Here is a 19,973-nt window from a genome sequence, read left to right as displayed (position 1 = left end):
TCTGGAATTCATCATGATACATGCAGCACATCACCGTACAACTACAGTACATACGCTGTCGAGCTAGCAGTGTACCCGTATTTTCCGCACTATAAGCCGCACCTAAAAACCACAAATTTTCTCAAAAGCTGGCAGTGTGGCTTATAACCCGGTGCGCCTTATATATGGATTAATATTAATATTTATTTTCATAAAGTTTAGGTCTCGCAACTACGGTAAACAGCCGCCATCTTTTTTCCTCGTAGAAGAGGAAGCGCTTCTTCTTCTACGGTAAGCAACCGCCAAGGTAAGCACCCGCCCCTCATAGAAGAGGAAGCGCTTCTTCTTCTACTGTAAGCAACCTCCAAGGTAAGCACCCGCCCCCGTAGAAGAAGAAGCGCGCGGATATTACTTTTCATTTCATTTGTGTGTTTACATCTGTAAAGACCACAAAATGGCTCCTATTAAGAGACACGCGTACAACGCAGAATTCAAACTCAAGGCAATAAGTCACGCAGTAGAACACGGAAATAGAGCAGCAGCGAGAGAATTGAACATACATGAATCAATGGTGCGTAGGTAGAGGAAGCAACAAGATGACCTGCGCCACTAAGACAGGGAGACAGCGCCGGACGACATACGCTAACATCTGCCAGTGGATTGTAAATGCCTGGGCGGATATATCGGTCTCAACTGTGGTCCGAGCTTTCCGGAAGGCAGGATTCACGGAACTGCTGGAAAACAACAGCAACATTGACTCTGATGACTTCGACGAGACGGAGTCGGCCATTTTGGATGCCGTTTTCGCCCAACTTTTTAATTCAGACACTGAAGAAGAATTCGAGGGATTTATGGATGAGGAATAACTTCAGAAAGTGGCCTTTAAATGTTTATTTTGTGTGTTGTGTGACATTAACGTTCGAGCAACGTTGAGTTATTGATGTTGCTATTGCACTGCACTAATTTGAGTGTTACTATTTTTGTGATTGCACATTTGCACATTACATTTTGGGGGTGAACAGAGTTGTTAGAACGCTGGTTTGTAATATATTATTAAAGTTTGACTGACCTATCTGACTGTTTTTTTTGACATTCCCTTTAGCGCAGCGTAGGCGCGGCTAATAACCCGGGGCGGCTTATAGGTGAACAAAGTTTTGAAATATGCCATTCATTGAAGGTGCGGCTAATAACCCGGGGCGGCTTATAGTGCGGAAAATACGGTACAAACAAAACATGAAATGTGGGCTAATATTTTACAGATACTGATTGTTAATGTTTTTCAGTCAGTACAAACTGTTGTCCTATCGCAATGTTCGTGCTGACTTAGAAGTGAGCTTATCTCTTTCCGTAGTTAGCTTTAACGGCTAATACCGTAACACGCCAATGTATTACTACCCTAGAAAAAGAGTTCCTCAGTGTCCACTCTTACAAAACAATGACGCTACAGCTTGGTTATTATACTAGTTACGTAACGTAAATGAAGTATTGTTGACGGTTTTTGAATGCATTTTTAAAGTGATTTAAAAGCAGAATGTGTTGCTCCCATTAGCTGCGTTGCTAGCTACCAAGAACGCTACCAAGGTGCATATTAACGTTTTTATATCGTCATAAGAAATATTTTTTTACGTATCAGCCAAACTGCCTTAAGGTAATGTTGCAATTTTCAATGCAATCAAAGAAATTGACTCACACATATAATAATAAAACATGATATAATAACTGGGCAGCAGTTATAATCAGTTCATTTGTAAATGTTGCAATAACAAATTTGATTTTTTATTACTAAAAACAATTAATATTTATTAACACACAAACATACTGAAAATGTGAGCAGTTGAGTACCGCTATCGATTCCCAGGTACCAGAAATCGGTACCATAACGGTTCAAATATGAAAGGTACCCATCCCTAATTATGACATGCACACACACACAAGTACAGAAAATTGGTACCCTTGAGTTCCGGTATCGATTCCCAGGTACCCTATAGCTTGGTTAATATGCAAGAAGAGGTGAATCCTTCACCATTACCTGCATTGTTAGCCACCTCTTGCTCGCAGTGTTTTATGTATTTAGAATGTACAGAAAAGATAACGTGTGTTCTTCTCTTAGATAAAGACTGCAAATGATGGAAACAATTCCAGGAAAACGTGTATTTTCCTCTTAAATGAATGACTAAACACTTTTAGTCTAAATTCTACGCAGTGTTTTATAGATGAGACCGTGAACACTTTTGGAGAAAAAGATATTTGGCATCTTGTGCTCCTACCTCATACTCCACATACTCTTCCTCCTCCACCTCGTATGAAACAGTCTGGATCTTCACGTGCTCTCCATCCTCCATCATCTTGGTCTGTGGCTCCTCCGGGGCTGAGGCGTCCCCTCCGACCACGTTTGATGTCTCCTTGGCCTTCTTCTCCGTGAAGGTGGTCTCACAGCACTCACTTTTGTATTCCTTTGCTTTGATGCTGCCATTGTCCTCCTTGTACAGGATGAAGTTGGGCCTGTAGAAGGCCTCCACGGCCAAATGCAGCGACGTGGCGTCCAAGAGCTGCTGCGACTTGATCTTGGCGTTGCTACTGTAACCGCCTGCGCTCACCACGTTGTTCACCTTGCCGCCGCCTCCTCCGCCGCCGCTCTCGCCACCTCCTCCAGAAAAGTAATTGATAATGTTTTCCTGGTAGTGGTTGTTAGGGAAGTCTCCTCCGTAACCGTTGACCATCTGCTTGCTGTTTTTGTCCAACAAAGGGTTCTGGAGCTCACTGAGATTCTCCATAGCAACACTTGCTCTTTTTATTAACTCTAACGAGGAGTAGGAATGGTGGTGTGTGATTCCTTATTGCGCACGGAGGACTGTAAAGGCACTCCACCGTTCAGAGATCTGTGAAGAAAGGAGAATATAGGAGATAGGAGAGTCTTTAACAAGCAGACATTTTCCAGAGTTTACTGGCAACACATCAAAGTTTCATTCTTTATTGCTTGTCAACAATCAGACCTTTGAAGAACTCAAATACCGTATTTTCCGCACTATAAGGCGCACCGGATTATTAGCCGCACCTTCTATGAATTACATATTTCATAATTTTGTCCACCAATAAGCCGCCCCGGACTATAAGCCGCGCCTACGCTGCGCTAAAGTGAATGTCAAAAAAACGCTGCGCTAAAGTGAATGTCAAAAAAACAGTCAGATAGTTCAGTCAAACTTTAATAATATATTGAAAACCAGCGTTCTAACAACTCTGTCCCAAAATGTACAAATGTGCAATCACAAACATAGTAAAATTCAAAATGGTGTAGAGCAATAGCAACATACCGGTAATGTTGCTCGAACGTTAATGTCACAACACACAACACACAAAATAAACATAGCGCTCACTTTCTGAAGTTATTCTTCATTCGTAAATCCTTCGAATTCTTCGTCTTCGGTGTCCGAATTGAAAAGTTGCGCAAGCGTGGGTTCCAAAATGGCCGGCTCCGCCTCGTCGAAGTCATCGGATTCAGTGTCGCTGTTGTTGTGCAGCAGTTCTGTGAATCCTGCCTTCCGGAAAGCTCGGACCACAGTTGTGACAGAAATATCTGCCCAGGCATTTACAATCCACTGGCAGATGTTGGCGTATGTCGTCCGGCGTTGTCTGCCCGTCTTAGTGAAGGTGTGTTCGCCTTCGGTCATCCATTTTTCCCACGCAGTTCGCAGTCGTGATTTGAATGCCCTGTTGACACCAATATCCAGCGGTTGGAGTTCTTTGGTTAATCCACCCGGAATGACGGCGAGTGTTGTATTTGTGTGCTTCACTTGTTTTTTGACACCATCTGTGATGTGGGCGCGCATAGAGTCGTATATCAACATGGACGGAGCAGCGTGAAAAAAGCCACCCGGCCTCTTCGCGTAAACTTCCCTTAACCACTCGCTCATCTTTTCTTCATCCATCCATCCCTTCGAGTTAGCTTTTATGATGACGCCGGCTGGAAAGGTCTCTTTTGGCAAGGTCTTCCTTTTGAATATCACCATGGGAGGAAGTTTCTGGCCATTAGCATGGCAAGCTAGAACCACAGTGAAGGACGACTTCTCATTCCCTGTGGTGCGAATATTCACCGTACGTGCTCCCGTTGTATCAACAGTGCGGTTCACAGGAATATCAAAAGTCAGTGGAACCTCGTCCATGTTGATAATGTTCTCTGGCCGGATCTTTTTTTCCGCTATCTTCTTTTTACAATATGCACGGAAAGTAGCCAGCTTTTCTTTAAAGTCGTTAGGCAGTTGCTGTGAAACAGTGGTCCGTGTGCGGATGGAGAGATTGCGTCTTTTCATAAACCGGAAACACCAAGAAGCACCACCTTTAAAATCATCCAGGTGAAGTTCGCTTGCTAGCGTTGTTGCCTTCATTCGAATAGTGATGGTGCTGACACTTCTGCTTGCTGCTCTCTGCTCAACAACCCACTGTTCGAGTTCGTCCTCCAACTGTTGCCATCGTGCTTTGTTCCCTCGGAAGCTCTGTTTTGTCTTCTTTACCTGGCGCAGGTCATCTTCTTGCTTCCTCCACCTACGCACCATTGATTCATTTATGTTATATTCTCTTGCTGCTGCTCTATTTCCGTGTTCTTCGGCATGACTTATTGCCTTAAGTTTAAATTCTGCGTTATAAGCGTGTCGTTTAGTAGGAGCCATTTTGTAGTCTGGTCTTTACAGATGTAGACACACAAAGGAAATGAAACGAAATATCTGCGCGCTTCTTTTTCTTCCGGGGGCGGGCGGTAGCGCTTCCTGTTCTATGGGGGCGGGTGCTTACCTTGGCGGTTGCTTGCGTAGAAGAAGAAGCACTTCCTGTTCTACCGGGAAAAAAGATGGCGGCTGTTTACCGAAGTTGCGAGATCGAAACTTTATGAAAATGAATCGTAATAAAGCGCACCGGGTTATAAGGCGCACTGTTAGCTTTTGAGAAAATTTGTGGTTTTTAGGTGCGCCTTATAGTGCGGAAAATACGGTAGGTTCAATTTGTCTCTTTGTTTCGCACACACACCCAGAATATCTATCAAACACTCCTAGGATGGAGGGTGTGTTGTTTTGTTCACCCTGTGTGGTTGTTTTCACTCCAGTCCTTGTGTCAGTTTTAAATAGGCATTAAGATGACATCATGGACGATTAATGCTTCCAAATTTCTACTTCATCTCTGACTCTAACCACAAGCTCAGTGGCCTTGTGGTTAGAGTGTTCGCCCCTTGAGATTGGTAGGTGGTGAGTTCAAACCCCGGCCGAGTCATACCAAAGAATATACAAACCCCGTTTCCATATGAGTTGGGAAATTGAGTTAGATGTAAATATAAACGGAATACAATGATTTGCAAATCATTTTCAACCCATATTCAGTTGAATATGCTACAAAGACAACATATTTGATGTTCAAACTGATAAACATTTTTTTTTTTTGCAAATAATCATTAACTTTAGAATTTGATGCCAGCAACACGTGACAAAGAAGTTGGGAACGGTGGCAATAAATACTAATAAAGTTTAGGAATGCTCATCAAACACTTATTTGGAACATCCCACAGGTGAACAGGCAAATTGGGAACAGATGGGTGCTATGATTGGGTATAAAAGTAGATTCCATGAAATGCTCAGTCATTCACACACAAGGATGGGGCGAGGGTCACCACTTTGTCAACAAATGCGTGAGCAAATTGTCGAACAGTTTAAGAAAAACCTTTCTCAACCAGCTATTGCAAGGAATTTAGGGATTTCACCATCTACGGTCCGTAATATCATCAAAGGGTTCAGAGAATCTGGAGAAATCACTGCACGTAAGCAGCTAAGCCCGTGACCTTCGATCCCTCAGGCTGTACTGCATCAACAAGCGACATCAGTGTGTAAAGGATATCACCACATGGGCTCAGGAACACTTCAGAAACCCACTGTCAGTAACTACAGTTGGTCGCTACATCTGTAAGTGCAAGTTAAAACTCTCCTATGCAAGGCGAAACCCGTTTATCAACAACACCCAGAAACGCCGTCGGCTTCACTGTGCCTGAGATCATCTAAGATGGACTGATACAAAGTGGAAAAGTGTTCTGTGGTCTGACGAGTCCACATTTCAAATTGTTTTTGGAAACTGTGGACGTCGTGTCCTCCGAACCAAAGAGGAAACAAGCCATCCGGATTGTTATAGGCGCAAAGTTGAAAAGCCAGCATCTGTGATAGTATGAGGATGTATTAGTGGCCAAGACATGGGTAACTTACACATCTGTGAAGGCGCCATTAATGCTGAAAGGTACATACAGGTTTTGGAGCAACATATGTTGCCATCCAAGCAACGTTACCATGGCGCCCCTGCTTATTTCAGCAAGACAATGTTAAGCCACGTGTTACATCAACGTGGTTTCATAGTAAAAGAGTGCGGGTACTAGACTGGCCTGCCTGTAGTCCAGACTTGTCTCCCATTGAAAATGTGTGGCACATTATGAAGCCTAAAATACCACTACGGAGACCCCCGGACTGTTGAACAACTTAAGCTGTACATCAAGCAAGAATGGGAAATAATTCCACCTGAGAAGCTTAAAGTTCCCAAACGTTTACTGAGTGTTGTTAAAAGGAAAGGCCATGTAACATAGTGGTGAACATGCCCTTTCCCAACTACTTTGGCACGTGTTGCAGCCATGAAATTCTAAGTTAATTATTATTTGCAAAAAAAAAAAAAAGTTTATGAGTTTGAACATCAAATATCTTGTCTTTGTAGTGCATTCAATTGAATATGGGTTGACAAGATCTGCAAATCATTGTATTCCGTTTATATTTACATCTAACACAATTTCCCAACTCATATAGAAACAGGGTTTGTAAAAACGGGACCCATTACCTCCAAAGCATAAAGGGTTGGAATTGTGGGTAAAATCCCCAAAATGATTCCCAAGCGCGGCCACCGCTGCTGCTCACTGCTCCCCTCACCTCCCAGGGTGGAACAAGTGGGATGGGTCAAATGCAGAGGGTAATTTCACCACACCTAGTGTGTGTGTGTGTGTGTGACTATCAGTGGTACTTTACCTTCAATGTGTTTGGCATTGGTGGCCTTTTCCTAAAGTACAGTACACGTGCGCGACCTGCGTCTCTGAGCATTCAAATCTAAAAGGTCACAGTAAACCAATGATCCGTGCTTCCATGAAAAACGATACATTGTGAACGTTTGTTTGAAAGTCACAGTGACTGGCAAAAGAAACATTGTTGCCATAAAAGCACGTCTTCTCAGTGCAGAAGTGAACACCTGTACACAGTGTCACCGTTCTCATGATCATGCTAGTTTAGCTGCTACCTAAACAACTAACGCAGATTTAATTTCAACAACTAACAAATTGTTTCCACTGTTCGATGTGCTCAATAATTGTCGATGGTGTTATAATGTTTAGGGCAAGGGTGTCAAACTCATTTTAGCTCAGGGGCCGCATGGAGGAAAATCTATTCCCAAGTGGGCCGTAATGGTAAAATCATGGCATGATAACTTAAAAATAAAGACAACTCCGGGTTTACTTTGGTCAAAAATAGAACAAGCATATTTTGAAAACGTACAAATCACAAATAATCCTCTGGACAAAACACTTCAAATTAGTTGGACAATTCTGAGGAAATTGGCGCAGTTTCAAAAATATAATGAGCTTAGACTTAGTGTCAGTGTATCTACAAAGCCAGGATTCAACTTTAAGTCACAGTCTTTCTTAACCTGACTCTCGCCAGACCCTTGTAGTTCGCTGAGCTCCACACAAGGGTCTGGGCTCGAAGGCATCGCAAACTCCTTTCAGATAGCAAAAAATAATGAACTAATCAGGCTCGCCAGGCAGGATTTCATAGATGTGACGTAGAGCCGAAGGGACTGTTTGATTCAAACAACAAAGGCGGCACGGAGCGAGGAGTCGTGTGCTGACATTGATTCTGCTATTGCAACTGTTTTGCGACAACGATCGAATATTAATTATTTAAAAGATGAACAGAGAACAGTTTTGAAGGCATTTATTGGTAGCAAGGATGTTTTGGCTCTTCTTCCGACCAGGTTTGGATTTCCCAGCGTTGCTCTCATCAGTGTCACGGGTTGATTTCAATGTGAGTGGTTGAAGTAGCACGTCATTCAAGATAACGGACGAATGGTTTATTCAATCACATACAATTATTTTTTTTACGAGGCCCCGCCTTCTGAAATACATCTCCTATTGAGAAGTCCCAGATCCTTGTGTGGAGCTCAGCAAACTACAAGGATCTGGCAAGAGTCAGGTTAAGTCTTTCTGGGATTGAACAAAAACACAACATGTAAACTCTTCTACCTCCTTTGTCATGTCCACGTTTTAGTCCAGAGCTAATTCAACAAACTGTAAGAAACTGAGGTAAAAAACTATTCAAAAGGTTTAAATTCAGATTTCTCGTGTTTGACAGAGACATTTTGGGGGCAACGAGGGTGCCAAATGACGATGTGTTCAAAGCAGAAGACATAAAACAGCAGGTTTTAAGTTTCATGTGGGTCGAGGAGGAGGAGCCACAGTCACCCTTTACTGTGTACCCCTTGCTTGGCCTATCAGAATTGCTATTGTGACATCCAGTGGGCACATTTAGAACAGCAGTTTCTTAAGTTAAAAAAAAAGCAGATCATTTTAATACTTGGCAAACTCATCACGCAGGTCGGTTAAAACCTGTTCGTGGGCCTGATCCAGCCCGCAGGCCGTACGTTTGTCACCCCTGATTTAGGGGAAGTGCTGGAATGAAATAGGTAAACACTTACGTGACTGCTCGCTGACTGCTCGCTGTTTCGAAAAAGCTAAGTATCGTTCTATTTGTGTGCTTTTAAATTGTTTTGCAGCTTTCTTTATTACTTTCTCAACATATTTAGTAGTACTATTTAACTTGCAAATCACCCGATCTCTGTCTCTCCACCCCTCCCGCAGCTAGCTAGCAGCTAGCTGCTAAGCTAACGAAGCTAGCGCGGAGAAAGGCGTCGCCGGGCGCCGGTCAGAAGGAGTCTACTCCTGCACACCGTGACCAGGACTTCTCGGAAGACAGCAGGAACTTCATTCGGTGACAGAAAACACCGTGAGTATGGCTTCCTGCGCGTCTTGCACCTTACTCACGGAGAGGCTGGCTCTGCTAGAGGGCCGTGTCCGCCAGTTAGAGCAGAGTAATCTCGTAACTTTAGATGTTGCGGACACATCTGCTAGCGTTAGCTGTAGCGAGCTAACTAGCCCAGCCTGTAGTAGTCCTAAGCGGCCTACAAGCTACGGTGTACCGGTTGAGACGCATAATAGATTTAGCTCTTTAGCTAGTCCTACACCCCAGTCTACCGGGCACCACACCTTAGTCATAGGGGACTCCATCACCCGAAACATAAAGCTTAGCAAACCAGCCACAATTAAGTGCATCCCGGGGGCCCGAGCACCTGACATTGAGGCTAATCTTAGGGAACTAACTCGCAACAGGCCTAGTAAACACGTACGACAGGCTAATCGCACCACTAGTTATGCGAATATAGTTGTACACGTTGGCTCCAATGACACTAGAATGAGACAGTCAGAGATTACAAAGAGAAACATAGCCAGGACTTGTGATCTCGCTAGAAAGATGTCCAGGCATCGAGTAATTATCTCTGGCCCCCTGCCTGCGAGAGGCAATGATGAGAGATATAGCAGATTAGTCTCGCTTAACAAGTGGCTGGCTAGCTTCTGTAGACAACAGGGACTAACGTTTATTGATAATTGGCCCTCTTTCTGGGGCAAACCAGGCTTGCTGATGAGGGACGGCCTTCACCCTAACCAGGAAGGCGCCATCATCCTGTCTAAGAATATAGACTACTGTTTAAGTCACATTTGACTAACTACACTAGAGCAAGCCCGGTCACAGGCAATTACAGAGCCTACTAGTCCGGGTGAGGAGTCAGTTAAGCTAGAACTAGCCAGCGCCAGGCTGGATAATTCCTGTACGCATAGCAATTTTCTTAGAATAACACACAACTCACATAATGTGTTTTCTGTTGTGAATGTGTCCGGGGTAGATATGCATTCTACTGAGGTGGCAAATCATGATGCGTTCAGTCGATCGCAGCATCAAGCAAACAATCTAAAAATTCCCGTCGTATCAGTTCCTAGATATGGTCGAAACTATTTAAAGTGCACTACGTATAATAAACGCAACATTATTAATATTTCTACTACGGATAATTTAAACAAAAACTCGTCAAAACAGCCCAATACTTATAATATGGGCTTTTTAAACATAAGATCATTGTCTCCCAAAACGTTATTAGTTAATGAGGTCATTAGAGACAACAATCTTAACGTCATTGGTCTTAGCGAAACCTGGCTCAAACCAGACTAATTTTTTGCGCTAAATGAGGCATCTCCTCCTAACTATACGAATGCGCATATTGCCCGTCCCCTTAAAAGGGGTGGGGGGGTCGCACTAATATACAATGAAAACTTTAACCTTACCCCTAACCTAAATAATAAATACAAATCGTTTGAGGTGCTTACTATGAGGTCTGTCGCACCGCTGCCTCTCGATATGGCTGTTATCTACCGCCCCCCAGGGCCCTACTCGGACTTTATTAATGAATTCTCAGAGTTCGTTGCTGATCTAGTGACGTACGCAGACAATATAATCATAATGGGGGACTTTAATATCCATATGAATACCCCATCGGACCCTCAGTGCGTGGCGCTCCAGACTATAATTGATAGCTGTGGTCTTACACAAATAATAAATGAACCTACGCATCGCAACGGCAATACGATAGATCTAGTGCTGGTCAGGGGTGTCACCACCTCCAAAGTTATGGTACTCCCGTATACTAAAGTAATGTCCGATCATTACCTTATAAAATTCGAAGTTCTGACTCATTGTCAACAAACTAATAATAATAATAACTGCTATAGCAGCCGCAACATTAATGCCGCCACAACGATGACTCTTGCTGACCTACTGCCTTTGGTAATGGCACCATTCCCAAATTATGTCGGCTCTATTGATAACCTCACTAACAACTTTGACAATGCCCTGCGCAAAACCATTGATAGTATAGCACCGCTAAAACAAAAAAGGGCCCCTAAAAGGCGCCCCCCATGGTTTACAGAGGAAACCAGAGCTCATAAATTATCATGTAGAAAGTTGGAACGCAAATGGCGCGCGACCAAGCTTGAGGTTTTCCATCAAGCATGGAGTGATAGTTTAATATCGTATAAACGCATGCTTACCTTAGCTAAAGCTAAATATTACTCAAATCTCATCCGCCTCAACAAAAACGACCCTAAATTTTTGTTTAGTACAGTAGCATCGCTAACCCAACAAGGGACTCCTCCCAATAGCTCCACCCACTCGGCAGATGACTTTATGAATTTCTTTAATAAGAAAATTGAACTCATTAGAAAGGAGATTAAAGACAACGCATCCCAGCTACAACTGGGTTCTATGAACACAGATACAACTGTATCTGCGCAGCCCCCGTGTCTGGTCTGGATGCTGTGTCTCGGTTGTTTGGGCGGTGGTGTGTTTGTGCGGGTTTGGGTTGGGGTGGGGGGCCTTTTGGTTGGGGGGGTTGTTGGTGTCTCTTGTTTGCGTGTTGGCGTTCGGGCTGACCGGCGGGCTGGCGCCGGCTGGTCTCCGTGGCCCTGGTGGCGTGTGGTTGCTGGTCGCAGTTTTTTTTTTGATCGCTTTGATTTGATTGGCTGGTGCTGGCTGTCTGGGGTTATTGCGGCTGCTGTTTCTGCTGCCGTTTGTTTGTGGTGTGGGCGCCCGTGGCTGCTGGGTCTGGTGCAGGGGTGTGGCTGATGTTGTGACTGGTGGCAGCGCGCGCGCGTGATGGCTGTCGGGGCTGACGAACTGTGTATATGTATGTATGTGTGTGTGTGTATGTATGTATGTTTATATGTGTGTATGTGTACATATGTGTATGTATATGTGTACATATGTGTATGTATATGTATATATGTGTATGTGTGGGTATGTATACGTGTATGTGTGTATGTGTATGTATATATGTATGTATGTATGTATATTTCTGGGGGTACGCTCTGGGCCTGCCTGTCAGACGGGGGTCGACGCCTCAGGCTACTGCATCCGAACTGCGTGTCTGGAGCTCCTGGGTCCCGCTGTCCATCCCTTCCGGGTGCCCGTCTTGGTTGGGGCCTGTTGGGCCTTGTCCCTGCGTCTATTGTGGTAGCTTGGTGCTGCAAGGTATTCCGAGGTGCTGCGAGTCGGCCAGTTGCTGGGGTAGTGACCTTGTTTGTCAGCATGTCTGTGATCTTCTTTTAATTCTTTTTTTTTTTTAATTAATTAATTAATTAATTAATTTATTTATTTATTTTTTAATATATTTTATTAATATTATTTTTTAATTTTCCCCTCCCTCTGGGGGGGGGCTCGGCGGGGCGGTTGCTGGTTGTTCCATCTCCATCGTTGGGGTCCCTGCGGGTGGGGTGGGTGGTTCCCGTGGCCCTGTGCCTGGGTGGTCCTGCGGCGGCCGGTTTGGGTGGGGTGGCCGGGGGCTGGCCTCGCCGCGCTCTCCGGGGGTGGGGGGTGGGCTCGTGGGGGCCCGGTTGCCGGTGGGGCGGGGGCGGTCTTCCCGTCCGGTTGCGGGGAGTCTCTGGGTCCCTCGGGCGGGGCGTCTCGCCTTTCTGCCCGTGTGGGGTGTGGTCTCTCGCTGGCTTGGGGTCTGGCTGTCCCCTGCTTTTCTCGTGCCCTGTCCTCTGCCGGGTGCGTCTGTCTGCGGCCTGCTGCTGGCCCTTGTGGGCGGTACGGTGGGTCGGGCTCTGGGGTTCCTGTCGCTGGCCGGCTTGGCTGCGTGGGGGCGGTGGTCCCTGGTTCCCTGGGCACCACGCCTCCTGTTTGTGGGTTGGGCTCTCGGGGGTGATGGGGCCGTGCTCTGGCTCCCACGCACTCTGGGAGTCGAATGTATTGTACATGCAAATTCACATATGCTCACATACGTACATAGGTACCTACGCTCCCACATACATACACAAATACAGTACATATTTACCTACCTAATGTTCGTACATCCACACGCACATTCAATATACAAACATACAGATACACATACTGTACATATACATTCACTGTACAAACACATATACACATTCTGTACATATACATTCATTGTACAAACACATATACACATTCTGTACATATACAAGTACATATGCATACTTACACTCATGCACATAATCACGTTTCATCAAACATATATTAACGTTGTTGCCCTAGGGTAAACTGGGTGTAACACATGGCACACTGACAAAGCTTAACCTATTGTGACTATAACAATCTACAAGGTTAATGTAGGTTGCTTCTCTTTCTCCCCCTCCATTTTTCTGCATTCTTTCGTATCTCAAGTTATCATTACGTATATGTATTGTTGCATTTAAACAACTGTATTGTTGATAATAAAGGTAAATTATTGGTATTGTTCATTATCAATAGCGCTATTTCTATTGGTATTTGTATTGATCCATTTGTAGTGTAATAATGCTCATTGTCATTTCTGTATTATTTTTTATTTTTCGCTAACTGCTTATTTGCTATTACTTTTACCATCATATTTGTACATGTCATATTTGCTGATGTTGCTCTATTGTTGTTGTTGTTGTTGTTGTTTGCTGTTGTTGTTTTTGTCTCTCTGTCTAATCCCCCTCTTGTCCCCACAATTTCCCCCTCTGTCTTCTTTTTTTTTCTCTTTCTATCCCCTCCTGCTCCGGCCCGGCTGCACTAAATGATAATATAAATACATTTAATAAAGTCAAATACAAATAAGGCAACAAGAGAAGTATCCTACACTTCTCTTTTGTAAAGTAAATCTGAACAGCCGACATGGGCATCTACATCAACTATATGATTTGCCTGAGAAGCTGGACAGGACAAAAAAAAAAAAAAAAAAAAAAAAAAAAAAAAAAAAAAAAAAAAAAAAAGATACAACTGTATCTACGACGGATACTGCAATACAAAATAGTCTCTCTCTTTTTGATGAAATAACATTAGAGGAACTATTACAGCGTGTAAGTGGGATAAAACAAACAACATGTTTACTTGACCCACTTCCTGGGAAACTTATCAAGGAGCTTTTTGTATTATTAGGTCCATCAGTGCTAAATATTATAAACTTATCACTTTCCTCTGGCACTGTTCCCCTAGCATTCAAGAAAGCGGTTATTCATCCTCTGCTCAAAAGACCTAACCTTGATCCTGACCTCATGGTAAACTACCGACCGGTGTCCCACCTTCCCTTTATTTCGAAAATCCTCGAAAAAATTGTCGCACAGCAGCTAAATGAACACTTAGTGTCTAACAATCTCTATGAACCTTTTCAATCCGGTTTCAGGGCAAATCACTCTACGGAGACAGCCCTCGCAAAAATGACTAATGATCTACTGCTAACGATGGATTCTGATGCGTCATCTATGTTGCTGCTTCTTGATCTTAGCGCTGCTTTCGATACCGTCGATCATAATATTTTATTAGAGCGTATCAAAACACGTATTGGTATGTCAGACTTAGCCTTGTCGTGGTTTAACTCTTATCTTACTGACAGGATGCAATGCGTCTCCCATAATAATGTGACCTCGGACTATGTTAAGGTAACGTGCGGAGTTCCTCAGGGTTCGGTTCTTGGCCCTGCACTCTTTAGTATTTACATGCTGCCGCTAGGCGACATCATACGCAAATACGGTGTTAGCTTTCATTGTTATGCTGATGACACCCAACTCTACATGCCCCTAAAGCTGACCAACACGCCGGATTGTAGTCAGCTGGAGGCGTGTCTTAATGAAATTAAACAATGGATGTCCGCTAACTTCTTGCAACTTAACGCCAAGAAAACGGAAATGCTGATTATCGGTCCTGCTAAACACCGACATTTATTTAATAATACCACCTTAACATTTGACAACCAAACAATTACACAAGGCGAATCAGTAAAGAATCTGGGTATTATCTTCGACCCAACTCTCTCGTTTGAGTCACACATTAAGAGTGTTACTAAAACGGCCTTCTTTCATCTCCGTAATATCGCTAAAATTCGTTCTATTTTATCCACTAGCGACGCTGAGATCATTATTCATGCGTTCGTTACGTCTCGTCTCGACTATTGTAACGTATTATTTTCGGGGCTCCCTATGTCTAGCATTAAAAAATTACAGTTGGTACAAAATGCGGCTGCTAGACTTTTGACAAGAACAAGAAAGTTTGATCATATTACGCCTATACTGGCTCACCTGCACTGGCTTCCTGTGCACTTAAGATGTGACTTTAAGGTTTTACTACTTACGTATAAAATACTGCACGGTCTAGCTCCGTCCTATCTTGTCGATTGCATTGTACCATATGTCCCGGCAAGAAATCTGCGTTCAAAGAACTCCGGCTTATTAGTGATTCCCAGAGCCCAAAAAAAGTCTGCGGGCTATAGAGCGTTTTCTATTCGGGCTCCAGTACTATGGAATGCCCTCCCGGTAACAATTAGAGATGCTACCTCAGTAGAAGCATTTAAGTCCCATCTTAAAACTCATTTGTATACTCTAGCCTTTAAATAGCCCCCCTGTTAGACCAGTTGATCTGCCGTTTCTTTTCTTTTCTCCTCTGCTCCCCTTTTCCTTGAGGGGGGGGGGGCACAGGTCCGGTGGCCATGGATGAAGTGCTGGCTGTCCAGAGTCGGGACCCGGGGTGGACCGCTCGCCTGTGCATTGGCAGGGAACATCTCTGCGCTGCTGACCCGTCTCCGCTCGGGATGGTGTCCTGCTGGCCCCACTATGGACTGGACTCTTACTATTATGTTGGATCCACTATGGACTGGACTCTCACAATATTATGTCAGACCCACTCGACATCCATTGCTTTCGGTCTCCCCTAGAGGGGGGGGGTTACCCACATATGCGGTCCTCTCCAAGGTTTCTCATAGTCATTCACATCGACGTCCCACTGGGGTGAGTTTTTCCTTGCCCGTATGTGGGCTTTGTACCGAGGATGTCGTTGTGGCTTGTGCAGCCCTTTGAGACACTTGTGATTTAGGGCTATATAAATAAAGATTGATTGATTGATTGATTGAAACATAGTCTGTTGGCAGTGATTAAAAATACTTGGAATGTCAGTTGCTGTTTAGTTATGCTCAGACAGCGTCTGCGCATACATGTCGCTTCCAATGTAATAGTAAGCAAGTGAAGGAAGTAAATGCTACTGAAGAAAAAGATACAACCAACCAGACTATTGCAGCTGTATTTTCTGCTTCCACTACTAATGATCAGACTAGCGACGGTGTCTCAACATCACACTCCTGTCACCTCTACTCAACCTGATGCATAATAAGTGCATCAACCGTATTTTTCGGACTATAAGTCGCAGTTTTTTTCATAGTTTGGCCGGGCTCCAGTGCGACTTATATATGTTTTTTTCCTTCTTTATTATGCATTTTCGGCAGGTGCGACTTATACTCCGGTGCGACTTATACTCCGAAAAATACAGTACCTTCTGCATCTTCCTCCTAAAAAACGTTAACTTTCCTCCAGCTGTGGCTCATCACCACATACCAATGTCTGCACTTTTCAGATCACAATTTCAAGCTGCAACGTTTGTGTGATGATGCCGCATGTCGGCTGTTGTCGTGATCCCAAGATGCAAAAAAGGCAGGCGTCGTGCAGGCAGAAGGGCATTTGATTAAGAACCAAGTAGAATCAAAATGAACAAAGGTAGCAGGCACTCAGAAGGCAAAAGCACACTATGGCATACACCACATGTGTCAAACTCAGGTCCCAGTTCTGGCCCGCCACATAATTTTATATGGCCCCTGAAAGCCTAGAAAAAATGGTTTTCAATAAACTACTTTTTTATTTTAATTGATTTTTTTTAATAAAAGCATTAGTTTTTTCGATTTTGACAGAAAATAAATGCATATTTTAAACTTTAATATGATCTACTATTATCTAATATTGCTTTACCATGAATTGATTAATGTGGACCCCGACTTAAACAAGTTGAAAAACTTATTCGGGTGTTACCATTTAGTGGTCAATTGTACGGAATATGTACTGTACTGTGCAATCTACTAATAAAAGCTTCAATCAATCAATCAACCAAATCTGATCATGCCCATTATATTATTATATACTGTATTGCAAAACTATTTTTGTGAGATAAAAACAAATATCTGCTTATCACATTTATTTATGATTTTAAAGCACGTTATACATAAAACAATCTAAATGCTATGCATTTCGATTAATCCTGATTAATCACAGGTTATTACCCGCATGCATAATGTAAATACATTTTTAAAAAGAGGCCCTCTGAAAGCAGCCATTACTGCCATGTGGCCCTCACTGAAAATGAGTTTGACACTCTTGGACACTAAATAAATGAACCGGCACTGAAAGAGTATACCAAGATGAACTAACTACAACTACGGTAATTAATGATGACAAACAGGTGTGCTGGCCGGACAAGGACAGAAAATAAAGGTGCTTCAAAACCAAACATGCTAATTGTTAAGCTAGCCTGAAAAAGTGTTTAGTAAAGTTTAAGAAGTGTGCATTACTGCATTACTGCAAAAAGTAAGCAGTTAACAGGAAATTAACAAGTAGATTGATACAAGTTAGAGAGACGGTAAAATAACAACAATAACAACAGGCGTATACATAAGACGAGTGTGGATCCGTCCATGTTTCGGTAGAGTCAATGCCAAGGCTAGTATCTGTATATGATCGATACTAGAGTAATTGGATCGATATTTTATTTTTATTATTGTGTTTTTACAGGGGTGTAAAATGATGAATTTTAAAAATCAGATTAATCCCATTTTGGAATTTGTATTAATCATGATTAATCACATGTGATTACTCGCTTCCATTATAAACATTTTAATTATTTTAAAATGAAAATACGGCTTTGTAGTCGCCAACATTGAGAGTCAATTGTTGTATTTGTGAAAATAGGGGCATTTTTGATAGGTTTTTCACTTGTTTCTGCTCCTTTTCATTAATATTTGACTTTAATGTTATGTTGATTGATTTTGTTTTTAATTTATTCCTTGTTTGATTTTTTTATGAATGAAATGAATAAATGAACTGAACTGAACATTTGTTTAAGAAAAGATCACCATATTGTATACAAATGCAATTTTACTGTCAGAATGTCTTCCAGAAAAGTTTTCAAATATTTAACTTGAATGCATGTTATATGTTTGCACAAAACTTGCCAACAGTTGTATCTAAAGTTCTTTCAGGCTGGATTTTGGAGTGAAATTTGCCAACGAGCACACCAGTCGGAGTCTTCTCACCCATTTTAGTACTGACATATGCATTGATCTGATCACTGACCGTATAGCTGTTAAAGTGAAGGACCTTGTACGGTCAAAATAAATTGCATGAATAATCTAAGTGTGTTAATGATTAATGCTTTATTATTTTGTGATTAATCACATGAGTTAACAGGTTAATTTTGACAGGCCTATTTTTTTTTGTAAATTTTTACAAACTCTGGGAATCATTTCCTGGACACTGCAATGAGTTGAGAGTAAACACCAAAGGATTTAAAAGAGTAGTAGACTTTTACTTTTGTTTAGTTGTTGTGTATTGTTAACTTTGCTTTGATCAACAATCATATGTGATAAAAGAGAACAAGGAACTAAGTCAAATATTGTGTCGATATTTTTGCACTGTCAAATGGTGAGAGCACCATCAATACATTGAAATATTTACAGGTAATACGTGTGATTGGTATCAATCGATCTCACTCATGAATGATCGGTATCAGAATCAACAGTATAAAACCCTGAATGTGACAGTCTTAATTTTGAGTAATAGTTCAGTATTTTTGAAGGATTTTTAGGTTAATTTTGTGTTATTTGACTATCACACCATTCTACTTCAGATGCCTATTGTTTATATTTTTGGATTGTCAAGGGATTGAGCGGTAGAAAATGGATGGATGGATGGATGAAAAATGTTTTCATGGTAAAATATATTTAAAAGCATTTTTTTTTAAGGATTTCCTTCTAAATCAGGGGTGTCAAACGTACGGCAGGTTTTATCTGGCCCGCCTGATGAGTTTACTAAGTAGAAAAAAGAGCTGCTTTTTTTTTTTTAAAGAAATAAACTGCTGTTCTAAATGTGTCCACTAGATGTCACATTAGCAATTCTGTTAGGCAAGCAATTGGTTTATACCGGGGCCAAGCAAGAGGTACACAGTAAAGGGGGACTGTGGCTCCTCCTCGACCCACATGAAACTTAAAACCTGACGTTTTATGTCTTCTGCTTCGAACACATCGTCATTTGGCACCCTCGTTGCCCCTAAAATGTCTCTGTCAAACATGAGAAAAGTGAACTTAACCCTTTTGAATAGTTTTTACCTTTGTTTCTTATGGTTTGTTGAGTTAGCTCTGGATTGATACGTTGACTTGACAAGGGAGGTATTTGATACTTAGAAGAGTTTACATGTTGTGTTTTTTGTTCAATCCCAGAAAGACTGTGACATAAAGTTTGATCCTGGTTTTGTAGATACACTGAGACTAAGTCCAAGCTCATTGTGTTTTTGAAGCTGCACCAATTTTATAAGAATTTTCAACTAATTTGAAGTGTTTTGTCCAAAGGATTATTTGTGATTTGTACGTTTTCAAAATGTGCTTGTTCTATTTTTGTCCAAAGTAAAACAAAGAAAAAAAACGGAAGTTGTCTTTATTTTTAGGTTATCATGCCATGATTTTACCATTACAGCCCACTTGAGAATAGATTTTCTTCCATGCGGCCCCTGAGCTAAAATGAGTTTGACACCCCTGTTCTAAATTGTCATGCGAAGACAAAACAGCTTGCATGAGGTCAACATTTGACACAAAGTACAGTATACACTCTATGTGGTGTTAAATACAAGCGCAATAGCACCCATGTAATTATTCTGGTATGTCACCTACAAAACACACCAATGAATTATTATCAATCAGCATGCTTCACTGTCATTTTTGTGTCGACAGTTTCTGTCACCAGGATTAACCCCGCCTCGATT

At 42.3% G+C, this 19,973-nt stretch overlaps 1 protein-coding gene across 1 annotated transcript in view; it reads right to left on the bottom strand.

The window, feature by feature from the left end:
- Positions 1 to 19,973, bottom strand: part of syndig1l (synapse differentiation inducing 1-like) — a 109,546-nt gene that overhangs the window by 61,292 nt on the left and 28,281 nt on the right. Inside the window, exon 2 of the mRNA XM_061929625.2 lies at positions 2,247 to 2,858. Within this exon, the coding sequence (XP_061785609.1) occupies positions 2,247 to 2,753 (507 nt within the window). The 5' untranslated portion in view covers positions 2,754 to 2,858. The remainder of the gene's footprint in view (positions 1 to 2,246; positions 2,859 to 19,973) is intronic.

The sequence above is a fragment of the Nerophis lumbriciformis genome, linkage group LG34 (assembly GCF_033978685.3).
Source record: "Nerophis lumbriciformis linkage group LG34, RoL_Nlum_v2.1, whole genome shotgun sequence".
NCBI classification, from domain to species: domain Eukaryota; kingdom Metazoa; phylum Chordata; class Actinopteri; order Syngnathiformes; family Syngnathidae; genus Nerophis; species Nerophis lumbriciformis.
The sequence above is the reverse complement of the archived record's forward strand: the minus strand, read 5'-3'. Positions and strand labels throughout refer to the sequence as shown.